At 43.9% G+C, this 23,553-nt stretch overlaps 1 protein-coding gene across 1 annotated transcript in view; it reads right to left on the bottom strand.

Annotated features, from left to right (window-relative positions):
• SLIT1 (slit guidance ligand 1) overlaps positions 1-23,553 on the bottom strand; it is a 546,950-nt gene that overhangs the window by 130,352 nt on the left and 393,045 nt on the right. The window contains exons 9-11 of the mRNA XM_082269259.1: positions 19,131-19,278; positions 9,985-10,056; positions 1,803-1,874 (exon numbers count right to left, since the gene is read on the bottom strand). Of these exons, the coding sequence (XP_082125385.1) occupies positions 1,803-1,874; positions 9,985-10,056; positions 19,131-19,278 (292 nt within the window). The remainder of the gene's footprint in view (positions 1-1,802; positions 1,875-9,984; positions 10,057-19,130; positions 19,279-23,553) is intronic.

The following is a 23,553-nucleotide window of genomic DNA, read 5'->3' as shown; positions in this document are numbered from 1 at the left end:
AGATGGTGCTCAGAGGTGGGTAGGGGGCAGAGACCAGAGATGGTGCTCAGAGGTGGGTAGGGGGCAGAGACCAGAGATGGTGCTCGGAGGTGAGTAGAAGGCGGAGACAAGAGATGGTGATAAGAGGTGGGTAGGTGACAGAGACAAGAGATGGTGCTCGTTGATGGGTAGGGAGCAGAGACAAGAGATGGTGCTCAGAGGTGGGTAGGAGGCAGAGACAAGGGACTGTGCTTGGAGGTGGGTAGGGGGCAGAGACAAGAGATGGTGCTCGGAGTTGAGTAGAAGGAGGAAACAAGAGATGGAGATAAGAAGTGGGTTGGTGGCAGAGACAAGAGATGGTGCTTGTTGATGGGTAGGGTGCAGAGACAAGAGATGGTGCTCAGAGGTGGGTAGGGAGCAGAGACAAGAGATGGTGCTTGGAAATGAGTAGGGGGGGACAGACAAGAGATGGTGCTCAAGGGTGGGTAGAAGGCAGAGACAAGAGATGGTGCTTGGAGATGAGTAGGGGGCAGAGACAAGAGATGGTGCTCAAGGGTGGGTAGGAGGCAGAGACAAGAGATGGTGCTCGGAGGTGGGTAGAAAGCAGAGACAAGAGATGGTGCTTGGAGGTGAGTAGAATGCGGAGAAAAGAGATGGTGATAACAGGTGGGTAGAAGGCAGAGACAAGAGATGGTGCTCGGGGGTGGGTAGGGGGCAGAGACAAGAGATGGTGCTTGGAGATAAAGAGAATGCAGAGACAAGAGATGGTGATAAGAGGTGGGTAGGTGGCAGAGACAAGAGATGGTGCTCGGAGGTGGGTAGGGGGCAGAGACAAGAGATGGTGCTTGGAGATAAAGAGAATGCAGAGACAAGGGATGGTGATAAGAGGTGGGTAGGTGGCAGAGACAAGAGATGGTGCTCGGAGGTGGGTAGGGGGCAGAGACAAGAGATGGTGCTTGGAGATAAAGAGAATGCAGAGACAAGAGATGGTGATAAGAGGTGGGTAGGTGGCAGAGACAAGAGATGGTGCTCGGAGCTGGGTAGAGGGGGCGAAGACATGGGGTGACTCTGGGAAAGAAAAGAGTACATGCCCACCTCAGAGGAAAAAAAAGCCCAATGTATACAGGTATATGTGTGTGTGTTTTGGCTGGAGTCCAGCCTTAATTCTCTCGCTGCAGAGCGCTCTGCGCTACGGCACTGGAAGGCAAGTGTCATGAGCTCGTTCAGGGACAAGACACATTGCCGCATGTGAAATTAATTGAACGTATCAATTTTTCAATAACGTTAATAATCAGCTTTAGCACAAGTCTTCACTTACGCCGCGGCGGTAATAAAGCAGTCCCATTACCGCCAATCAAGATAAGGCACTTCCTCAAATCTATTTCACAGGTTTGTAAATCACGGAGCATTTTCCTGGACTTTTTTAATTACGTCTTCTCCGCATGACGTTCTAATTAACATGAAAGGGAAAAGCTGCCGAATCTCATCAATTTCCAACCCGCAGAAAGCGAGCTGCATTAAAATTCACATTTTCCGGTGCAGCCATCCCAAACATCACGGTATTAAAGGGCCTCTCCTGAGTAAATGGCTTTATGCCGTCGCCATATGATAGGAGATATTTATTCTCCCTGTGTAAAAAAATGCTCCGTGTTTTAATACCGCAGCCGTAAATGAAATTCTGAAGAAGAAATTACATTAAAATCTGCATTACATAAGAGACAGGGAAAGTTTGCAGGCGGGGGACTGGAGATCATGCATTCCAGATAGGCCTGGCCCGGTAATTTCATTTGGTTTGGTAGCCCCTTGTTCTAAATTCGACTTACAGGGAATTAAGTGAGCGGAGGCCATGGAACGCGTCGGGTGCAATCTCCGAGATCTGGTTGTTGCTGAGGTCTCTGAAAAACAATAATGGAGAAAATGATATGAAATAGATGTAGCAGATAAACTCAGTCATATACAGCCGCGGCCGGTGACCTTACAACGAGCTCCCCGGCCAATCCGCATACCCAATGATAAGACATCACAGCAAATACTACATAAAATGCTCTATAAAAACCGGCCATACATTGTTAGATTTTTGTTTAAATGGAAATTCTTAAAACTTGTTCATCAGAACATTCTTCCTCACCATCATTGAGCTCCAGTTCACACTGCGACTTTACGACACACAGAGTCGCATGACAAGTGAAATCACAAATGATCTACTAATGGCCAAAACCAATGGACACCATTCTGTACTCCTACTCCTGGACCTTTCTGCTGCCATTGATTTGGTTGACCGCCCCTCCTTCTCAACAGACTCCACACCCAGGGCCCTCTTACTGCCTGGGGGGCCCCACCTGCCCAGCAACCCAGCCCCAACCCTAGCCCCAGCCAAGCATTAGTCCCAACGGCAGTGTCTCCCGCCTGAGGGGGTGACACCCAGGGTCGGTCGCCAGGCTGCCTCTGCCGCTCACTAACACAGGAGAGCGGAGCAGGAGGCACTGAGGCAGAATGGGAGAGAGAGAGAAACAGCAGCGCTGAATAGAGAGTGGGAGCTGCCGGAGTTAACTTTCTATATTAACGAGCAGGTGATTGGTTGCTAGGACCCCCTAGCAACCAATCACCTGCGGTTAACTTGGAAAGGTTTTGTTCTGCCTTAGTGCCTTCTGCTCCCTGCTCCGCTCTCCTGTGCCTCCCGCTCTGCATGCAGCATGCTCAAATATGGTAGGAGAGGGGAGAGCTGGGAGGAGCTGTGTAATGTAAAGGGGTCCATAGGTAGGTGGGGGGGCTGTGTAATGTAAAGGGGTCCATAGGTAGGTGGGGGGGCTGTGTAATGTAAAGGGGTCCATTGGGTGACTGTGTAAAGTAAAAGGGTTAATGGGAGGGGGGCCGTGTTAAAAAAAGGGGTCCATGGGGGGGCTGTGTTAATATAAAGGGGTTCATGGGGGGTCTGTGTAATGTAAAGGGGTCCATGGGGGTCTGTGTAATGTAAAGGGGTCCATGGGGGGGGCTGTGTAATGTAAAGGGGTCCATGGGGGCTGTTTAATGTAAAGGGGTCCATGGGGGCTGTTTAATGTAAAGGGGTCCATGGGGGGCTGTGTAATGTAAAGGGTTACTTAGAATTCTACTTCCTCCTCCTCCCTTCTCTGTCTGGGTCCCCCAAGGTTCTGTTCTTGGACCACTCCTAATCACTTCTGTGCAGGTTGCGTAATGTAAAGGGGTCCATGGGGGGCTGTGTTAAAAAAGGGGTCTATGGGGGGGGTCTGTGTAATGTAAAGGGGTCCATGGGGGGCCGTGTAATGTAAAGGGGTCCATGGGGGGGCTGTGTAAAGTAAAGGTGTCCATGGGGGGCTGTGTTAAAAAAAAGGGGTCCATGGGGGTTCTGTGTAATCTAAAGGAGTCCATGGGGGGGACTGTGTAATGTAAAGGGGTCCATGGGGGGGGCTTGTGTAATTTAAAGGGGTCCATGGGGGAGCTGTTCAATGTAAAGGGGTCCATGGGGGGCTATATAATGTAAAGATGTCCATTTAGGGGCTGTGTAATATAAAGGGGTTCATGGGGGGCTGTGTAATGTAAAGGGGTCAATGGAGGGCTGTGTAATGTAAAGGGGTCCATGGAGTGGCTGCTTAATGTAAAGGGGTCCATGGGGGGGCTGTGTAATGTAAAGGGGTCCATGGGGGGCCGTGTAATGTAAAGGAGTCCATGGGGGGGCTGTGTTAAAAAAGGGGTCTATGGGGGTCTGTGTAATGTAAAGGAGTCCATGGGGGCTGTGTAATGTAAAGGGGGTCATGGGGGGGCTGTGTAATGTAAAGGAGTCCATGGGGGGGCTGTGTAATGTAAAGGGGTCCATGGGGGGGGGGGCTGTGTAATGTAAAGGAGTCCATGGGGGGGCTGTGTAATGTAAAGGAGTCCATGTGGGGGGGGGGGCTGTGTAATGTAAAGGAGTCCATGTGGGGGGGGGGGCTGTGTAATGTAAAGGAGTCCATGGGGGGCTGTGTAATGTAAAGGGTCCATGGGGGGGCTGTGTAATGTAAAGGAGTCCATGGGGGGGCTGTGTAATGAAAAGGAGTCCATGGGGGGGGGGCCTGTGTAATGTAAAGGAGTCCATGGGGGGGGCTGTGTAATGTAAAGGAGTCCATGGGGGGGCTGTGTAATGTAAAGGAGTCCATGGGGGGGCTGTGTAATGAAAAGGAGTCCATGGGGGGGCCTGTGTAATGTAAAGGAGTCCATGGGGGGGGCCTGTGTAATGTAAAGGAGTCCATGGGGGGGGCTGTGTAATGTAAAGGAGTCCATGGGGGGGGCTGTGTAATGTAAAGGAGTCCATGGGGGGGCTGTGTAATGTAGAGGAGACGTCACACTCTGACGAAACGCGTCAAGTTGGCACGCACGTTGCCTCGCTTTGAGCCAGTAGCTGGACCGCACGCCGAGACTCTCACTTCCGGGTTCAGGCGAGGAGAGCGGAGAGAGCCAGCGTCCTATGGTATACCCAGCCGCAAGGCAGCATAGGAGCTCAATAGCGGTTTATTTGCACAGTGACCCCATCATCTTCTGGGGCAAGTTGTGTTTTTTTTCGTTGCTGTGTCACCTAAGTTCTTTTTGGTGTGTTTTTATCACTTGAGAGTTTTTAAGCATCAGCTGCAGTTTGATTGGGGGTTTTTTATGGAGTTTTTATATGGACATTGTTTGTGAAGATTGCTGTGTTTTTTATGCAAGTTCAATAAAAGGAAAACTTTTTTGCACTATGAGGAGCATATATCTTTTTCTTCCATGCTGAGTGTCCACCCTTATCCATGAGGAGAACGTCCACCCTCGTATCCACATACAGGAGCAGCAACATAAAGTGTTATAGATTCCATTTGGCGTACGCCATTGGAATCCACACCATCTGGTAAGTGTGTTACCTTACCCCATTTGGCACAGAGTGGTAGAACCCTAAGAACCACCGTCACGCACGATCCCATCCAGCACACCAGAGACTTTTTGAGCACGTTTTTGCACTTTAAAGATTTATGTATTTATTCACTGACTATTTTTAATTAATTAATTTTTGAATTCAATGTCATTAATTATATGTATATTAATTCACATATTGGATAAATTTGCACTAATAATCTATTTGATTTGCATATATTGCAAGTAATTTTTCACAAATTTGCATTTGCACTTTAGTGGATGATTTATCACAATTAGACTTCATTGTTTACATTATTTATTCCATTTGCATCAGGATCGATATATTTATTTATTTATTACTTTAAGAATTGATTACACGTTTGCACGTGCACTTTTCTTGGTTTACTAATATTAGGTTAGCGCAGTAAAATACACCTCTTCAATGTAGAGGAGTCCATGGGGGGGGGGGGGGGCTGTGTAATGTAGAGGAGTCCATGGGGGGGGGGGGCTGTGTAATGTAGAGGAGTCCATGGGGGGGGGGCTGTGTAATGTAGAGGAGTCCATGGGGGGGGGGGGGCTGTGTAATGTAGAGGAGTCCATGGGGGGGGGGGCTGTGTAATGTAGAGGAGTCCATGGGGGGGGGGGGCTGTGTAATGTAGAGGAGTCCATGGGGGGGGGGGCTGTGTAATGTAGAGGAGTCCATGGGGGGGGGGGGCTGTGTAAAGTAAAGGAGTCCATGGGGGGGCTGTGTAATGTAAAGGGTTACTTACAATTCTACTTCCTCTTCCTCCCTTCTCTGTCTGGGTCCCCCAAGATTCTGTTCTTGGACCACTCCTAATCACTCCTGTGCAGGTTGCCGTGCGTTCAGAAATGTACAGACGTGATTGCAGCCTAATTGTTAGTGAAACCCCAATGGCGGTCAGCAGACGCGTGTTTTAACACACGTTTGTTGCGCAACAAAACGCACTTCAAATGTTCCAAAGCGCCCACTGGGGTGTTGATCACATGTAGGACAACCCATTAGGGTGAAAGGACTGCCCTATGCGCAATGCGCATTTACGTGTGAGAAACGCAGCATAAACGCACGAGCAGGTGTTTAGGTGCGAATGGAATGTGCTTGGGAGGAGAGTTGTTAGGAATGACCTGATAGGAGAGATTTAAAAAAAAAAAAAAACTCTGATCTCATCAAAGTCCCATAGAAATGCTTCTTATCTAATGCTGATGCGACTTCAGTGAGTTCATATAGAAGTCTATGGGGCTGAAATCGCACTGGAGTCACAGCAATATAATACAGGAACCTTTTCCAAAAATCGCACTGTGCTGAGTCGCATTGATTAGGATGGGCACCAATGAACATAATGCGATTTCTCTTTGTTACGTGTTCCTGTGCGACTCGATTCCAGCAGAAGTTGGCCTAGTGTGATCCGGCGCTGATGTTCCTCTGCCTTTTCTAGATTTTATAATTGCTGCGATCTTTTATTATAAAACCTGACCAAATTGTAATCTGATTACTGCACAGCAATCCAACCTTATCTCCAGGGAAAAGCTGATTGTTCTACTTCCTGTCATTTAGCATTCATACAGTATCTCACAAAAGTAAGTACACCCCTCACATTTTTGTAAATCTTTTATTCTATCTTTTCATGTGACAACACTGAAGAAATGACACTTTGCTACAATGTAAAGTAGTGAGTGTACAGCTTGTATAACAGTGTAAATTTGCTGTCCCCTCAAAATAACTCAACACACAGCCATTAATGTCTAAACCGCTGGCAACAAAAGTGAGTACACCCCTAGGTGAAAATATCCAAATTGGGCCCAAAGTGTCAATATTTTGTGTGGCCACCATTATTTTCCAGCACTGCCTTAACCCTCTTGGGATGCCACTGATAGGCTCTCCTCATCTTACACACTGTCAGTGTGAGGCCAGGAGGGAGAGTCGATAAAGGGCACTCCCATGTTTACATGTGATTGGCTGTGATTGGACACCGTCGATCACATCAGCTCTTCACCAAGATTGGGGTCGCACCGTGTCCTAGGAACCTCGTGGGTTCACGAGAGCAGTGACACTAGGGCGACGCCATATGATGTTGTCCCAGAACAAGAGGGGACCCTGCCCACTGTCATTTTACTATAGGACGAGCCATTGTTCCAGTGAAGAGAACTCTTAAGGTGTCAGCATACCAAGAAATTTTGGACAATTTCATGCCCCCAACTTTGTGGGAGGAGTTTGGGGATGGCCCCTTCCTGTTCCAACATGACTGTGCACCACTGCACAAAGCAAGGTCCATAAAGACATGGATGAGGGAGTTTGGGGTGGAGGAACTTGACTGGCCTGCACAGAGTGCATCCCGAAGGTGTTCTATTGGGTTGAGGTCAGGACCAGTCAAGTTCCTCCACCCCAAACTCACTCATCCATGTCTTTATGGACCTTGCTTTGTGCAGTGGTGCGCAGTCATGTTGGAACAGGAAGGGGCCATCCCCAAACTCCTCCCACAAAGTTGGGGGCATGAAATTATCCAAAATATCTTGGTATGCTGACGCCTTAAGAGTTCCCTTCACTGGAACTAAGGGGCCAAGCCCAACCCCTAAAAAACAACCCCACCCCCCCCACCCCCACACCCCCGGGAGCCAGCATTACGTCTCTCACCTGCTCAGTGCCTTACCTGCCCCCCAATGTTACTTATTGGCTTTTTGGGCTAAAAACATGGCGGAGAAGTTTGAAGGACAGGCAGTGAACTGACAGGCCAAGCAATTAAGGTAATTCCCCCGCTGTCCTCTCTGCAGGAGATGACTGCTTATGAGAGAGGAGAGAATACATTGGCGTGACATTTGAAGAATCTGCAATTAAAGCGAATCTCTGACTCTGTGGAACTTCGGGGAACTTTAGCTGAGACATATTTATAATTAGTGAATGAAGGAGTTAATCAGGCGGCATTTACAACTGAATGACCCAACACAACGTCACCAACAAGGGTCAACGTAGGATGCCAATAAACAGTCCTAGAGTAGTGAGAGATGTAATCAGTTAAATCAATGACCAGTATATGTAACAATAAGGCTAAGTAGAGGTAACTAGCAGGTAACACTAAGGCTAAGTAAAGTTATCTGGGGGGGCAATGAGGTTAAGTAGAGGTAACTAACGGGTAAAGATAAGGCTGAGTAGAGTTTGTTAAGGGAAACAAGCAGGTTACGTAGAGTAAAATGGGGTTAGGTAGCGTTTACTATAAAGTAGCAATAAAGCTAGGTAGAGTTAACTAGGGGGTAAGGATAAAGCTAGGTAGAGTTAACTAGGGGGTAACGATAAAGCTAGGTAGAGCTAACTAGGGAATAACAATAAGGCTAAGTAGAATTAACTAGTGGGTAACAATAAGGTTAGGTAGAGTTAACTGGGGGGTAACAGTAAGGCTAAGCAGTGTTAGATAGGGGTGTAACAATAGGTTTAAGTAGAGTTAACTAGGAGGTAAAACTCAAATTATGTAGTGTTATCAAGGGGAGGGTAAGTAGAGTTAACTAGGAGGTAACAATCAGATTACGTAGTGTTATAAAGAGGGGTAACAAAAAGGCTAAGTAGCGTTAAATGAGGGTGTAACAGTAAGGTTAGGTAAAGTTTACTAGGGGGTAGAGCTGCACAATTAATCGTATGAAAATCGCGATCTCGATTCACCCCCCCTGACGATCTAAACCTGACATATGCTCGATTCTTTGCATAGCTGAACAGCTGTGGAAAAAAAAAAAAGCCTCCCGGCAAACGCCTATCAGCATTAAGTCTCCCAGTAACTATAAACAAAATGATTACAATGTATCTTTTCCTTCCCGCTGCCTGGGAGAAAGGAAGTTTAACCTCTAAAAAACTAGACCCTTTTCTGACACTTGTTACTTGCAAGTTAAAATCAGTTTTTTTTTGCTAGAAAAGTACTTAGAACCCCCAAACATTTTATATATTTTTTTAGCAGAGACCCTACAGAATAAAATGGCGATTGTTGTAATATTTTATGTCACACTGTATTTGCGCAGCAGTCTTTCAAACGCAATTAATAGACTTTAATGAATAAAAAAAAAAAAACGTAACAGTAAAGTTATCCCAATTTTTTTTTTGTTACACAGAGAATCGTGATCTTTATTCCAAGCTAAAAAATCGTGATTCTCATTTTGGCCAGAATCGTGCAGCTCTACTAGGGGGTAACAATCAGGATAAGTAGATTTAACAAGGGGGTAACAATAAGGCTAAGTAGAATTAACTAGTGTGTAACAATAAGTTTAAGTGGAGTTAACTAGGGGGGGGGGGACAAATAGATTTAGTAGAGTTACTGGGGGGCAATAATAAGGTTAGGTATAGTTAATTGGGGGGGTAACAATAAAGCTTAGTAGAGTTAACTAGGGGGTAACACTCATATTAAATTAACTAGAGGGTAACAATAGGGCTAAATAGAGTTAACTTGAGGATAACAATAAGGTTAAGTAGATTTAAATAGGGGGGTAACAGTAAGGCTAGGTAGAGTTAACTAGAGCATAACAATACGGCTAAGTAGAGTTACCTTCGTGGTAACAATCAGATTAAATTAGGTTAACTAGAGGATAACAATAAGGTTACGTAGAGTTAACCAGGAGGTAACATTAAGGCTAAGTAGAGGTAACTAGGGGATAACATTAAGGCTAAGTAGAGTTAAATAGGGGGTGACAATAAGGCTAAGTTGAGTCAACTAGGTGGTAACAATAAGATAATTTAATTAGGGGGAACAATAAAGCTAAGTATAATTTACTAGGGGACAGCAATAAGTAAATGTAGAGTTAACAAGGGGTAACAATAAGGTTAAGTAGAATTAACTAGGAGGTAACAATCATATTAAGCAGTGTTAACTGGGGAATAACAATAAGGCTACATATGATTAACTAGTGGGTAACAATAATGTTAAGTAGAGTTAACCAGGGGGTAACAATAAGGCTACATAGTTACCTGGGGCACTAAGAATGGATTTTACAACATTTATTGCATTGATCAAGCGGGCATTTCACATTATGGGCACTAGATGGTGCTGAGTATAATAAGCAACAGATATGCTCCTGAGCACCATCTAGTGGCCACATTGTAGTATTTCAATTAACTCAGTTATAGAATGGGGTACTTACATCCTGCGCAGTTTCTTATATGGAGAGAACGCTCCGGGGGGTACAGACTTGATTCCATTCTGCTCCAAGCGTCTGAAGAGAAGAGAGAATATAAATCAAATCCAGTGTATTATTTTTAGTGCTGCAGATTACAGAACAGGCGGTACTCATTTTAAAGGGTTTAACGGAACTACAAATCAGAGGCAGCATTTTCCTTTACAGCTGATTCAAACATGGCGTCATCTCAATTTCATCCCTATAAAAAAATATCCTAAAAATCACAAGGTCATAGTTCCTAAAAGTATGTGATGAGATCCATATAGAAGATAACAGTTAAAGGAAACCAATAATTAGTGGACGGTTCTCTGACCTCAATAACTTCTGAGTTGCAGCCCTGGAGTAAGCAAGCAGCTAGAAAAGTCAAATCTCCTGGCGTGCACACTTGCCTCAGTAGGGTTACAATTCATTACATATTTAAAGTGTCACTAAACCCACATCATAAAAAAAACTCTTTTTTTGAATATTGTTGCTGACCATGTCCATCCCTTTATGACTACAGTGTCCCCATCTTCTGTTGGCTCCTTCCAGCAGGATAATGCACCATGTCACAAAGCTCCAATCATCTCACCACTGGTTTCTTCACCATGACAATGAGGTCACTGTCCTCCAATGGCCTCCACACTCACCAGATAAGGTCACTGTCCTCCAATGGCCTCCACACTCACCAGATAAGGTCACTGTCCTCCAATGGCCTCCACACTCACCAGATAAGGTTACTGTCCTCCAATGGCCTCCACACTCACCAGATAAGGTCACTGTCCTCCAATGGCCTCCACACTCACCAGATAAGGTCACTGTCCTCCAATGGCCTCCACACTCACCACATTTCATCCAATAGAGCAGCTTTGAGATGTGGTGGATTTGAGCGTTTTGGTCTTTTTTTTTTTTTTCCCCCATAGAAATAAATAGAAACACATCATTGGCGCATTTTTTTGCGCATTTACGCGTTTTGTCATGCGTATTTGCGCGATTTTCTGCTCAAGTGGAAAAATTCAAAAAATAAAATAGTAATAATATACAGTATCTCACAAAAGTAAGTACACCCCTCACATTTTTGTAAATATTTTATTCTATCTTTTCATGTGACAACACTGAAGAAATGACACTTTGCTACAATGAAAAAGTAGTGAGTGTACAGCTTGTATAACAGTGTAAATTTGCTGTCCCCTCAAAATAACTCAACACACAGCCATTAATGTCTAAACCGCTGGCAACAAAAGTGAGTACACCCCTAAGTGACAATGTCCAAATTGGGCCCAAAGTGTGAATATTTTGTGTGGCCACCATTATTTTCCAGCACTGCCTTAACCCTCTTGGGCATGGAGTTCACCAGAGCTTCACAGGTTATCACTGGAGTCCTCTTCCACTCCTCCATGACGACATCACAGAGCTGGTGGATGTTAGAGACCTTGCACTCCTCCACCTTCCATTTGAGGATTCCCCACAGATGCTCAATAGGGTTTAGGTCTGGAGACATGCTTGGCCAGTCCATCACCTTTACCCTCAGCTTCTTTAGCAAGGCAGTGGTCATCTTGGAGGTGTGTTTGGGGTCGTTATGTTGGAATACTGTCCTGCGGCCCAGTCTCCGAAGGGAGGGGATCATGCTCTGCTTCAGTATGTCACAGTACATGTTGGCATTCATGGTTCCCTCAATGAACTGTAGCTCCCCAGTGCCGGCAGCACTCATGCAGCCCCAGGCCATGACACTCCCACCACCATGCTTGACTGTAGGCAAGACACACTTGTCTTTGTACTCCTCACCTGGTTGCCGCCACACACTCTTGACACCATCTGAACCAAATAAGTTTATCTTGGTCTCATCAGACCACAGGACATGGTTCCAGTAATCCATGTCCTTAGTCTGCTTGTCTTTAGCAAACTGTTTGCAGGCTTTCTTGTGCATCATCTTTAGAAGAGGCCTCCTTCTGGGACAACAGCCATGCAGACCAATTTGATGCAGTGTGCGGCGTATGGTCTGAGCACTGACAGGCTGACCCCCCCCCCCACACCCCTTCAACCTCTGCAGCAATGCTGGCAGCACTCATACGTCTATTTCCCAAAGACAGCCTCTGGATATGACGCTGAGCATTGCACTCAACTTCTTTGGTCGACCATGGTGAGGCTTGTTCTGAGTGGAACCTGTCCTGTTAAACCGCTGTATGGTCTTGGCCACAGTGCTGCAGCTCAGTTTCAGGGTCTTGGCAATCTTCCTATAACCTAGGCCATCTTTATGTAGAACAACAATTTTTTTTTTCAGATCCTCAGAGTTCTTTGCCATGAGGTGCCATGTTGAACTTCCAGTGACCAGTATGAGAGAGTGAGAGTGATAACACCAAATTTAACACACCTGCTCCCCATTCACACATGAGACCTTGTAACACTAATGAGTCACATGACACCGGGGAGGAAAAATGGCTAATTGGGCCCAATTTGGACATTTTCACTTAGGGGTGTACTCACTTTTGTTGCCAGTGGTTTAGACATTAATGGCTGTGTGTTGAGTTATTTTGAGGGGACAGCAAATTTACACTGTTATACAAGCTGTACACTCACTACTTTACTTTTTCTTTTCTTCAGTGTTGTCACATGAAAAGATAGAATAAAATATTTACAAAAATATGAGGGGTGTACTTACTTTTGTGAGATACTGTATGAATAAATAAATGTAAAATAAATACAGAAGTAACAAAAATCATCATAAATAATACGTAAATAAAATAAATGAATAATGTGTAATAATACATAAATAATATTTAACCCCCTAATCTTAAAAACATTATTATTATTAGTATTATTATTAATACTAAAAAAATAATAATACATAAACACCCAACCCCACCGCCCCCCCCCCCCAAAAAAAAAAAAAAATACTATTACAATAATAATTTATTTATTTTGTGTTAGGATGTTTAGCTTCTTTTTTTTAAGGGGTTTTTAGAGGTTTAAGTTAGAAGTTACCTTTTTTTTATTATTATTATTACTTGGTACTCATGTAGTGAATGTATTTATTATTACTTAGTGCTCATGTAGTGAATGTATTTATTATTACTTAATACTATTTTGTGTTAGGGTGTAATATAAAAATAATAAAAAAAAATATAAAAGTAATATATAGCTAAAGGGTTTAAGGTTTAAGTTAGGGGTTAATTATTTATTTATTATTACTTAGTAATAATAAATACATTAACTACATGAGTACAAAGTAATAATAAATACATTCACTACATGAGTATTTAGTATTCATGTAGTGAATGTATTTTTTATTACTTATTACTATTTAGTGTTATTTTTATTTTTTGCTATTTATTAGTATTTTTTTTTTTTTTAAGAGTTTGAGGTTTAAGTTAGGGGTTAATTATAGTACTCATGTATTGAATGTATTTATTATTACTTAGTACTCAAGTAGTAGTAGTAGTAACACCCCTTTTTGGAAAAAAAAAAAAAGTAGTAACACCCAAAGAAAAAAATATATACCCCTAATCCTAAACTTAACCCCAACTCCTAATCCTAACCCCAACCTAACCTTACCTCTAACCCCTTACGCTAACAAAAAAAAAAAAAAACATAATAATAAATTATTAATAATAATAAAAAAGAAATAAAAGCTAAAAAAGCTCTAACCCCTTAACCCAACAAAAAAAAAATAATAATAAATTAATAATAATAATAAAAAAGAAATAAAATCTAATAGAAAAGCTAAAAAAGCTCTAACCCCTTACCCTTATGAAAAATAAATAAATAAATAATAAATTATTATTAATAATAATAATAATAATAAAAAAAAAAAAAATAAAAGCTAAAAAAGCTGAAATGCCTAGCAACAAATGATGCAACAGATGATAGTTTTCTCTATTGGCTAATAAAAAATGGCAGAGCTCAAAAACGCTGTATAAAAATGCGCAAGTCGTGCATGAAAATACGCTACAATCGTGCATAAAAACGCGGAAAACATTTTTTAAAGACGCTACACTCAGGCGGGAATACAGCCTTACTAATTTTTCACACAAATGTGCCAAAGTCGTGTATACAATTTTGACTATTTAACTTCAGCGACTCATTCTGCGCCATGACTGCATGCGTATATTTCCAACAACAAGAGCGGCGGGGGAGGGTAATTTTCTGGATAATAGGCAGGTATTACACCTAAATGACTAATCTTCTCTTTCATAGCTAATTTCCGATTACCAAGATTGCTTTTACATGAAGAGTTGGGTCACCTTTGAAAGTGCCCTTCTTAAAAACCTCAAAGAGCCCCCCCCTGGGAATTCGCTAATTAATATTTTGCACTAAGTGTCCCGAGACGGAGATGTGCGGAGAAAGAGGTGATGTGTCAGCTGCGCCCATGGAGCACAATGACCTGACTCAACACTCCATCAATTACATTTCAGGGGTGTCAGCGGGGGCCCGTGTAATGATTCGGTGTTATAATAAAAGCGTGTGTAATGTTTTTCAGGCTCGGCTGACTCTTCCGGGCGGTTGGATCGCAGCTGCGTATTTGGTGAAGTCACCGGAGCCCCCGGAGAGGACCGGACAGTGGAGGAGATCAGCTGTAACAGAGAGCTCGGGAGGTAATTACAGGAGGAAATGGGGGCCCCCCGATCTTCTGCAACACATGGCGAGCCAGGCCTCTGTTCAGCTTCCAGGAGCCTCACGGTCATTTAACTTTACAAGGGGTGATGAATCAGTGTCTGCCAAGTGCATGTGCTGCACAGAAGCTTCTCTAGGATGTCCGTTAAAAAAAAAAATAAAAAAAAAAAAAAAAGGTGGAAAATAACACCTGCCTACACTGATATTAGACTGGGGGGGGCTCAGACTATGATGTCATCCATATCTGAAGGCTCATGATATGACTCAAGAAGCTCTGACTGCTGAAGGTTACTAATAAAAAGGCGGATTCTTAAAAACGGTACTTAAAAATCTTCTAATTTAAACATTAAAAGAAAAAAGAAAATAAATTAAGAACATTTAAATAAAATAAAAAAAAGACCATATAGTATATTGCAAAAAGAAAAATTTTGCTTTTATAACCACTTAAAGACCAAACCTTTTGTGGCCCTTTTTGTTTCCAAGTTTAAATCAGTATTTTTTGCTAGAAAATAACTTATAACCCCCCCAAACATTATATATATATATATATATATATATATATATATATATATATATATATATATATATATATTTTTTTTTAGCAGAGACCCTAGAGAAGAAAATAGCAATTTTTTTTATGTCACACGATATTTGTGCAGCGGTTTTTTAAATGCAATAAATTAGGAGCATTTAACCACTTTACCACTGAGCCTATTTTTGACACTTTTTGTTCACAAGTTTAAATCAGTATTTTTTGCTAGAAAACTACTTAAAACCCCCAAACATTATATATATATATTTTTTTTTAGCAAAGACTCTGGAGAATAAAATGTCGGTCATTGAAAAATTTTTTGTCACGCGGTATTTGCGCAGCGGTCTTTAAAACGCCATTTTTTTGGAAAAAATTTGAAAAATCCCATTTCACTGCATTTAAAAAATACTAAACAGTAAAGTTAGCCCATTTTTTTTGTATATTGTGAAAGAACATGTCACGCCGAGTAAATAGATACCCAACATGTTACGGTTTAAAATTGCGCCCCCCGTGGGATGGCGACAAACTACGGTCAATAGAGATCTCAATCTGCGACGCTTTAAATTTATTTAACGGTTACCAGTTTAGAGTTGGAGTGTAGCTCTTTTTTTTTAATTATTGCCCACACTCTGGCGATCGCGGCGATACCTCACATGTGTGGTTTGAACAGCGATTTCATTTGCGGCTCGACTTGCGTATACGTTTTTTTTTGTGCGCGAGCTAACGGTGACGGGGGCGGCTTTTTTTTTTTTTTTTTTTCCTATTTTTTCTTTTTTTTTAACTTTATTACAGGTTTTTTTAAAAAAAAAAAAAAATCTGATCACTTTTATTGCTGTCACAAGCAATGTAAACATCCCTTGTGACACCAATATGTAGTGACAGGTACACTTTATGGAGGGATCGAGGGTCTAAAAGACCCTAGACCCCTCCACTACACTTCCCTGTATGCAAAACGTCGAAAACGGCATTTTTGCATACAGCCGTTTTTCAAATCTGCCGCCTTTTGCAGCACAGTAACCCGTAAGTGACGTCATGGACGCCGCCTCCGGGTTACGTCATCGGAGACCCGATCTATGCCGTTTCCGGCATTCATCGGGACTCCATCCAGCCGGCGGACGTGCCGGCTGGGTGCTCGGGGCTCCCGGTGGGACGGGAGCCCCGAGCAAAGCCACGGAAGGCGGTAGGAGGGGGGGGGGGGACGTCCCCTCCCACCCCCCGGGTAACGATCGAGCGGCTCCCGAGCCGCATCGGTCGTTACCGACGGAAAGCCGACCGTCGGCTTCAAACAACGGTATCGTGATGATGCCTCTAGCTAGAGGCATCATCCCGGTATAACCACGCAAAGTCAGCCGACGTAGATCTACGTGGCTAGACGTTAAGTGGTTAAATAATTAAAAAAAAAAAACGGTCATATATACCCCAATTTTTTTGTAAAATAAGAAAAGATGATGTTAGATCAAATAATTAGATACCTAACATGCCATGATTTAACGCTCGTGGAATGGCGACAAACTACGGTACTTAAAAATCTCCATAGGTGATGATTTAAAAATCTTTACAAATTACCTTTTTAGAGCTACAGAGGAGGTCTACAGCTAGAATTATTGCTCTCGCTCTATCGTTCGCGGTGATACTTCACATGTGTGGTGCGAACTCTGTTTACATAAACGTATGCGTTCACTTCTGCGCGTGACCACTGAGGAATGGGAGGGGCTTTAATTTTTTATTTATTTTTTTAAAACTGTCCTTTATTTAATAACTTTTATTCCTATTACAAGGAATGTAAACATCCCTTGTAATAGAAATAGGGATCACAGGTGCTCTGTATGGAGAGATCTGGGGTCAAAAAGACCTCAAATCTCTCCTTTACCTTTACGTAAAAGCAAAAGATCAAAAAAAAAAAAATTGAATCTTGAGCTTAAAAAATAATAATAATTTGTTTACTTCCGCTCTAGACTGGAAGTGACGTCATGACGTCACTCCGGTCCTCCAAGGCCATAGAGGCGTCCAGAGAGGATCTGGTCTCTTTTGCCTCCGTGACCAGCCGGCGGCACCAGCAGATCGTTTCTCGGGCTCGTAAATACAGTAAGCCTGAGAAACACTGGCAAGTGGCAGGAGGGAGGCACATCCCCTCCTGCCGCTTCTGAAAGTGATTCAGCATCTAATGAGCCTCTTGGACCGCTTTAGAAAAGAAGCCAGTCACTGGCTGAAAAAAAAAAAAATAAAAATACGGGGGTTATTGCTGATATAGCTTCAGCCATAACCCCGGTAAACCACTGGCAAACCACAACGTATATATACATAGTGCGGTCACAAATTGATAAATAGACTATAAATAGACTACATGCGTAATGACGTCACTGTACTTGTGTTCCATTGAGAATTATGAGTCTCTCTGCCGCAGTGGAAGATGGGAGTTGTAGTTTTTCCTTTCAAAGATCCCAAGAATGGGTCTGTGAATAGATGACGCAGTTGTGCATGGCCTCGCTAAATGTAAAAGTATGGAGAATTCTGTGGGGAGAAGATCCCTGTGATTCAAGTAAGAAGCGTAGATATGGGAGAAATAGGAAGAGATAACCCGGCTGCCTCACATCTCACCTGGCCTGAGTTAGCAGGTAAAAGCAGTCTCAGCTGGATTCATCCAGATCACGACTCCAACATGTTTCGTCCCGCCCCTGTGGCTTATTCATGGAGATCTCGATGATTAAGCCCTGGGGTAGGGCGAAACATGTTGGAGTCGTGATCTGGATGAATCGAGCTGAGGCTGATTTTACCTGCAAACCTCTCGGGCCGGGCGAGGTGTGCAGTGGGCGGGCTATCTCTTCCTATTTCTGCAGTATGCTTTGGGTCTGGACTGTGTATACAGCGAAACGTTACTAAGCTGCAGTGAGAATGAAGCGTCCAGTATGGATACTCCCTCCAGCCTTAGTACTGCCCCACACCAAGTGCCACGTGAGGTAGTGGCCTTACTTTACTTCATTGGTGGTATCCCCTGCATTTATCCATACCCCTTGTTCTGGTGACAAGAGTGGATCTGGAGCATTCTTCCTACTACTGACCACCAATGTATGGAGCATTCTTCCCAATGAACACCAATGTAAGGGACATTCTCCCCACCGATCACCAATGTAAGGGACATTCTTCCCACTGACCACCAATGTAAGGAGCATTCTTCCCACTGATCACCAATGTAAGGAGCATTCTTCTCACTGATCACCAATGTAAGGAGCATTCTTCCCACTGATCACCAATGTAAGGAACATTCTTCCCACTGATCACCAATGTAAAGGACATTCTTCCCACTGACCACCAATGTAAGGGACATTCTTCCCACTGATCACCAATGTAAAGGACATTCTTCCCACTGACCACCAATGTAAGGGACATTCTTCCCACTGATCACCAATGTAAAGGACATTCTTCCCACTGACCACCAATGTAAGGAGCATTCTTCCCACTGATCACCAATGTAAGGAACATTCTTCCCACTGACCACCAATGTAAGGAGCATTTTATCTACTGACCACCACTGTAGGAAGGGTATTCTTCCCTCCGACCACTAATATAAGGGGCATTCTTCTCAATGACTACCAATGTAGGGAGCATTCTTCCCACTGACTGCCAATGTAAGGGACATTCTTCCCAGTGACCACCAATGTAAGGGGGGCATTTTACCCACTGACCACCTATGTAAGGAGCATTCTTCCCAATGACCTCCAATGTAAGGGACATTTGTTCTACTGGCAACCCCTGTAAGTGGTATTTTTCCCACTGACACCTGATCAATTGGTTTTAGAAGAGTTCCCCAAGACCTGAAAATTATTTTAAGGGTCCCTCTTGGTAAAAAGGTTGAGAATGGACATGCTGTAACGTATAAAGTCAGGCAGGTATTTATCATTTTTAAAAAGGGGGTCATGATGAACGTTGGCCTGCATATTTCCCTCAGTACGAGTTTCATTTATAAAGTATAAAAGCAGGAAGAACTTACATTTCAGTCATAGTTTCCGGGAGGTTTGCTGGAATCGCCGTGAGACCCTTTCCTCTGCAATCCACAATGCCATTGCTGCAGGTACACATTGCCGGACAGGAGCCGATGGAAAGGCTGCAGATCTGAGTGCTGGTAGGATCCGTCTGACCTGTGAAGACAACAAAGGATGAAGAGCGCAGCAGACATTCCGAGAGGCAGAAGATGCCAGGATTCAAAGGAAGTCTAAACAAAAAACGGCTTGAAAAACAAGGTTGCAAAGTTTAATAAAGCATGCGTTGTTTCTATAGAATGTGATCATAGAGTTATTGTAACAGTTCCATCGTCAGAAGAGGAACAAAGGCCAACGTTTGTCTATGTAGGTGGAATCCATGAAGGAGTCATTAGATCCCTAGAAGTAGCATGTAAACTATACTTTGCATAACAGGTCAAATCCCACTTGGCAAAAATATTTGGAAGGCAGCCATTCTCATCCAGGGTTCCTCCAGGGGGAGTAAGGGGTCCTTGAGCTGTGGCTGACTGACTACTCATTTAATGGTCCCTGCATAGTCCCAGATCCAGAGTATGACGCCAATGATCGTTTTATCTATCTATAGGGGTGGCAATGTGACCACCACTCAAAGGGCCAGTTGTATCTGTAAATTTATCCAGGGCTTTTCTTCTTGGAGAACAGGTGCAGGAACTCATTCAAGCCCCCCCTCCGAACTGCATTGAACAGTGGGTGTGGCCAAATGGCAGGATCCGCAAGGGGGGAGGTGGGAGGATCCTCAAGGGGTAATAAATATCAGGAGTGGGTTATTTGCAGAGTTTAGGGATTAGCTATTTACAGAGTGCAGAGTTCAGGGATATGCTGTGCACAGAGTGCAGGGTTTAGAGGTGTGCTATGTACAGAGTTAAGGGATGCACTATGTACAGAGTGCAGAGTTCAGGGGTGCTCAGTATACAGAGTGCAGAGTTCAGGGGTGTGCTGTTCACAGAGTGCATGGTTCAGGGGTGTGCTGTGCACAGAGTGCAGAGTTCAGGGGTGCACTCTGTACAGAGTGCAGAGTTCAAGGGTGCACTGTGTACAGAGTGCAGAGTTCATGGATGTGCTGTGTACAGAGTGCAGGGTTTAGAGGTGTGCTATGTACAGATTTAAGGGATGCACTATGTACAGAGTGCAGAGTTCAGGGGTGCTCAGTATACAGAGTTCAGGGGTGTGCTGTTCACAGAGTGCAGGGTTCAGGGGTGTGCTGTGCACAGAGTGCAGAGATCAGTGGTGCACTATGTATAGAGTGCAGAGTTTAGGGGTGCACTCTATACAGAGTGCAGAGTTTAGGGGTGCGATGTGTACAGAGTGCAGAGTTCAGGGATGTGCTGTGTACAGAGTGCAGGGTTTAGAGGGGTGCTATGTACAGAGTGCAGAGTTCAGGGGTGCTCAGTATACAGAGTGCAGGGTTCAGGGGTGTGCTGTGCACAGAGTGCAGAGTCCAGTGGTGCACTATGTATAGAGTGCAGAGTTTAGGGGTGCAGTCTGTACAGAGTGCAGAGTTTAGGGGTGCGCTGTGTACAGAGTGCAGGGCTTACAGGTGTGCTATGTACAGAGTGCAGAGTTAAGGGATGCACTATGTATAGAGTGCACTTTCAGGAGTTCGCTATGTACAGAGTACAGGTTTCAGGGTTGCGCTACATAAAGAATGCAGTGTTGAGGAGTGTGATATGTACAGAGTGCATTGCTTAGGGGTGTGCGGGGTTCAGCTTTCTTTCACAAGTGGTCCATATCTTACTTCCACCCCTGCTTGGCTGCACCACTCTCCCCCATCTCAGCACACAATTCCCTCCACAGACTTCATCTCTCTGCCACTCCCCCCCTCCCCCAAAAGCTTCACATCCGACCTACCCGGCCCGGTTCTAGTACTGTATCTCCTGGCAGTGTAGGTGGCTCTGCCTCTCTCTCTCATTTTCAGGGAGATCATTAGTCAGCATCTATGCACCTGGGCAAACATGGGGATAACAGAGCTCAGTGAGCGAGAAGCAGGGTGTGAGAGCTGGAGGTGGCAGAACGCCCTGGGTGCAAGGGCCACATGAAATGGCTGTATTTTTCCCGTGGGCCTTGTGTTTGACATATGTGCCATAGCTGTTCTGTTCGTGCTATCCTCTTGCTTGGGCAATCCTGAGGGACGAGACCTGGTAACAGTTTGCAGCAAAGATGACAAGAACCACTGGGGTCTCCAGCCCCTCTCAACCTTCAGGAGCCCTGGTAAAGACCAACTCTTGATTAGACCCAACTCCAAGGGTGAGCACACTTCACATGTCATGAGGCACCATAACTATTAGTCAAACTGCAAAATAGGTGTTGGTGGAGCACTGGATCCAAAAGGGAGATATAATCTGGTGCGATACTCTGTCTTAGGAGGTAGGTCTCTTTTATAGAAGTATTACTATGGGTCCCCGGAGAAGTCAAAGTAAAGTGGAAACTATGAGGGCACCACACAACTTTATGGTAAATCCAGTATAGTTCTCCGGCCAATGTCAACCTTCGGGAACTCTAGCAACGACCAACCTTTGATTAGGCATCATGTCTTAAGTGAGCCCACAGTCACCTGTCAGGAGAGCCACAACAATTACTCTAAATGCTAAATTGGTGTTGGTGGAGCACTGGATCCCAAGGAATTTATAATCTGGTGCGATCTTCAGTTTTAAGAGGCAGCTTTCAAGTACATAGTGTATTCCTATGGGTCCCGGAAGCAGTTAAAGGAAAGTAGGACAGATGAGGGCACCACATATGGTAACTTTATGATAAATCCAGTATAGGTATCCAACCAATGTCAACCTTCAGGAGCTCTGGTGAAGACCAACCCTTGATTAGACCTATGGATCCGCTGAGCAGTCAAAAGAAAGTGGGAGGGACGATGGAACCACACAACTTTATGGTAAATCCAGTATAGGTATTTGGTCTCAACCTTCAGGAGCTCTGGTGAAGACCAACCCCTGATAAGATCCCTCGTCACCTGACAGACGGCACCATAAAATACACCTTATTGGGTCCTTCAACCTATTAAAAATTCTTCAAATGTAAGGTTTACATTTCAAAAAATAGTAAATTGCACAAAGAATAAATTAAAATGAGCTTTCTAGGTGGCGCTAGGAGGTGCAGCTACATACATTGAAGGGTGACTGATAAATATCTGCTTCTGGTATCCAGTATACAATAAAACTGAGATGAGAGACACTTTCCACCACAAACCCAGAGCAATGGTGGTCAACTTTCCTGATATGGGGGGCCTCAAATGGCCCTCAACATCGCCAAAGGGCCACACATTAAATTCAGTGAACATTCAGTGTCAGAGACAACAGACACAGAAGAGGATATATTCAAAGACTAATGGCATGATACAATAAATGATCAGAGACTGTGGATATAACACAAGAGATGGTCATAGGCTTCGGGCATGATACAGAGATGGTCAGAGATTGTGGACATAGTACAGGAGATAGTAAGAAACTGCAGAGATGATAAAAGAGATGCTCAGAGACATGCTGCAGGAGGCTGTAAGAGACGGTAAATGTGCTATAGGAGTTGTTGGAGACTGGAGACATGATACAGGAGATGGTCAGAGACTGAGGATTTAATACAGGAGATAGTCAGAGACTGAGGATATAATACAGGAAATGGTCACAGACTGCAGACATGAGAAAAGATGATCAGAGACTAAGGATATGATACAAGGGATGGTCAGAGACTGAGGACATGACACAAGAAATTGTCAGAGATTGAGGACATAATACAGGAGATGGTCAGAGACTGAGGACATGATACAAGAGATGGTCAGAGACTGAGGATATCATACAGGAGATATTCTGAGACTGCAGACATGAAAAAGATGGTCAAGGACTGCAGACATGATACAAGAGATGGTCAGAGACTGCAAACATGATACAAGATATGATCAGAGACTGAAGACATAATATAGGAGATGGTCAGGGACTGCAGACATAATACAAGAAATGGTCAGAGACTGAGAACATGGTACAAGGGATGGTTAGAGACTGAAGATATAATACAGGAGATGATCAGAGACTGCAGATATGATACAAGAGATGGTCAGAGACTGCAGACATACTACATGAGATGGTCAGAGTCTGAAGACATAATACAGTAGATAATCAGAGACTGCAGACATACTACAGGAGATGGTCAGAGACTGCAGACACGATACAGGATATTTTCAGAGACCGAGGACATGATACAGGAGATGGTCAGAGGCTGCAGACATACTACATGAAATGGTCAGAGACTGAGAACATAATACGGGAGATGGTCAGATACTGCAGATATGATACCTGAGATGGTCAGAGATAGAGGATATAATATGGGATATGGTTAGAGACTGCAGACATAATACTGGAGATGGTCAGGGACTGCAGACATGATACAAGAGATGGT

Source organism: Pelophylax lessonae (assembly GCF_965119305.1).
Source record: "Pelophylax lessonae genome assembly, chromosome: 9".
Classification (NCBI taxonomy): domain Eukaryota; kingdom Metazoa; phylum Chordata; class Amphibia; order Anura; family Ranidae; genus Pelophylax; species Pelophylax lessonae.
The sequence above is the reverse complement of the archived record's forward strand: the minus strand, read 5'-3'. Positions and strand labels throughout refer to the sequence as shown.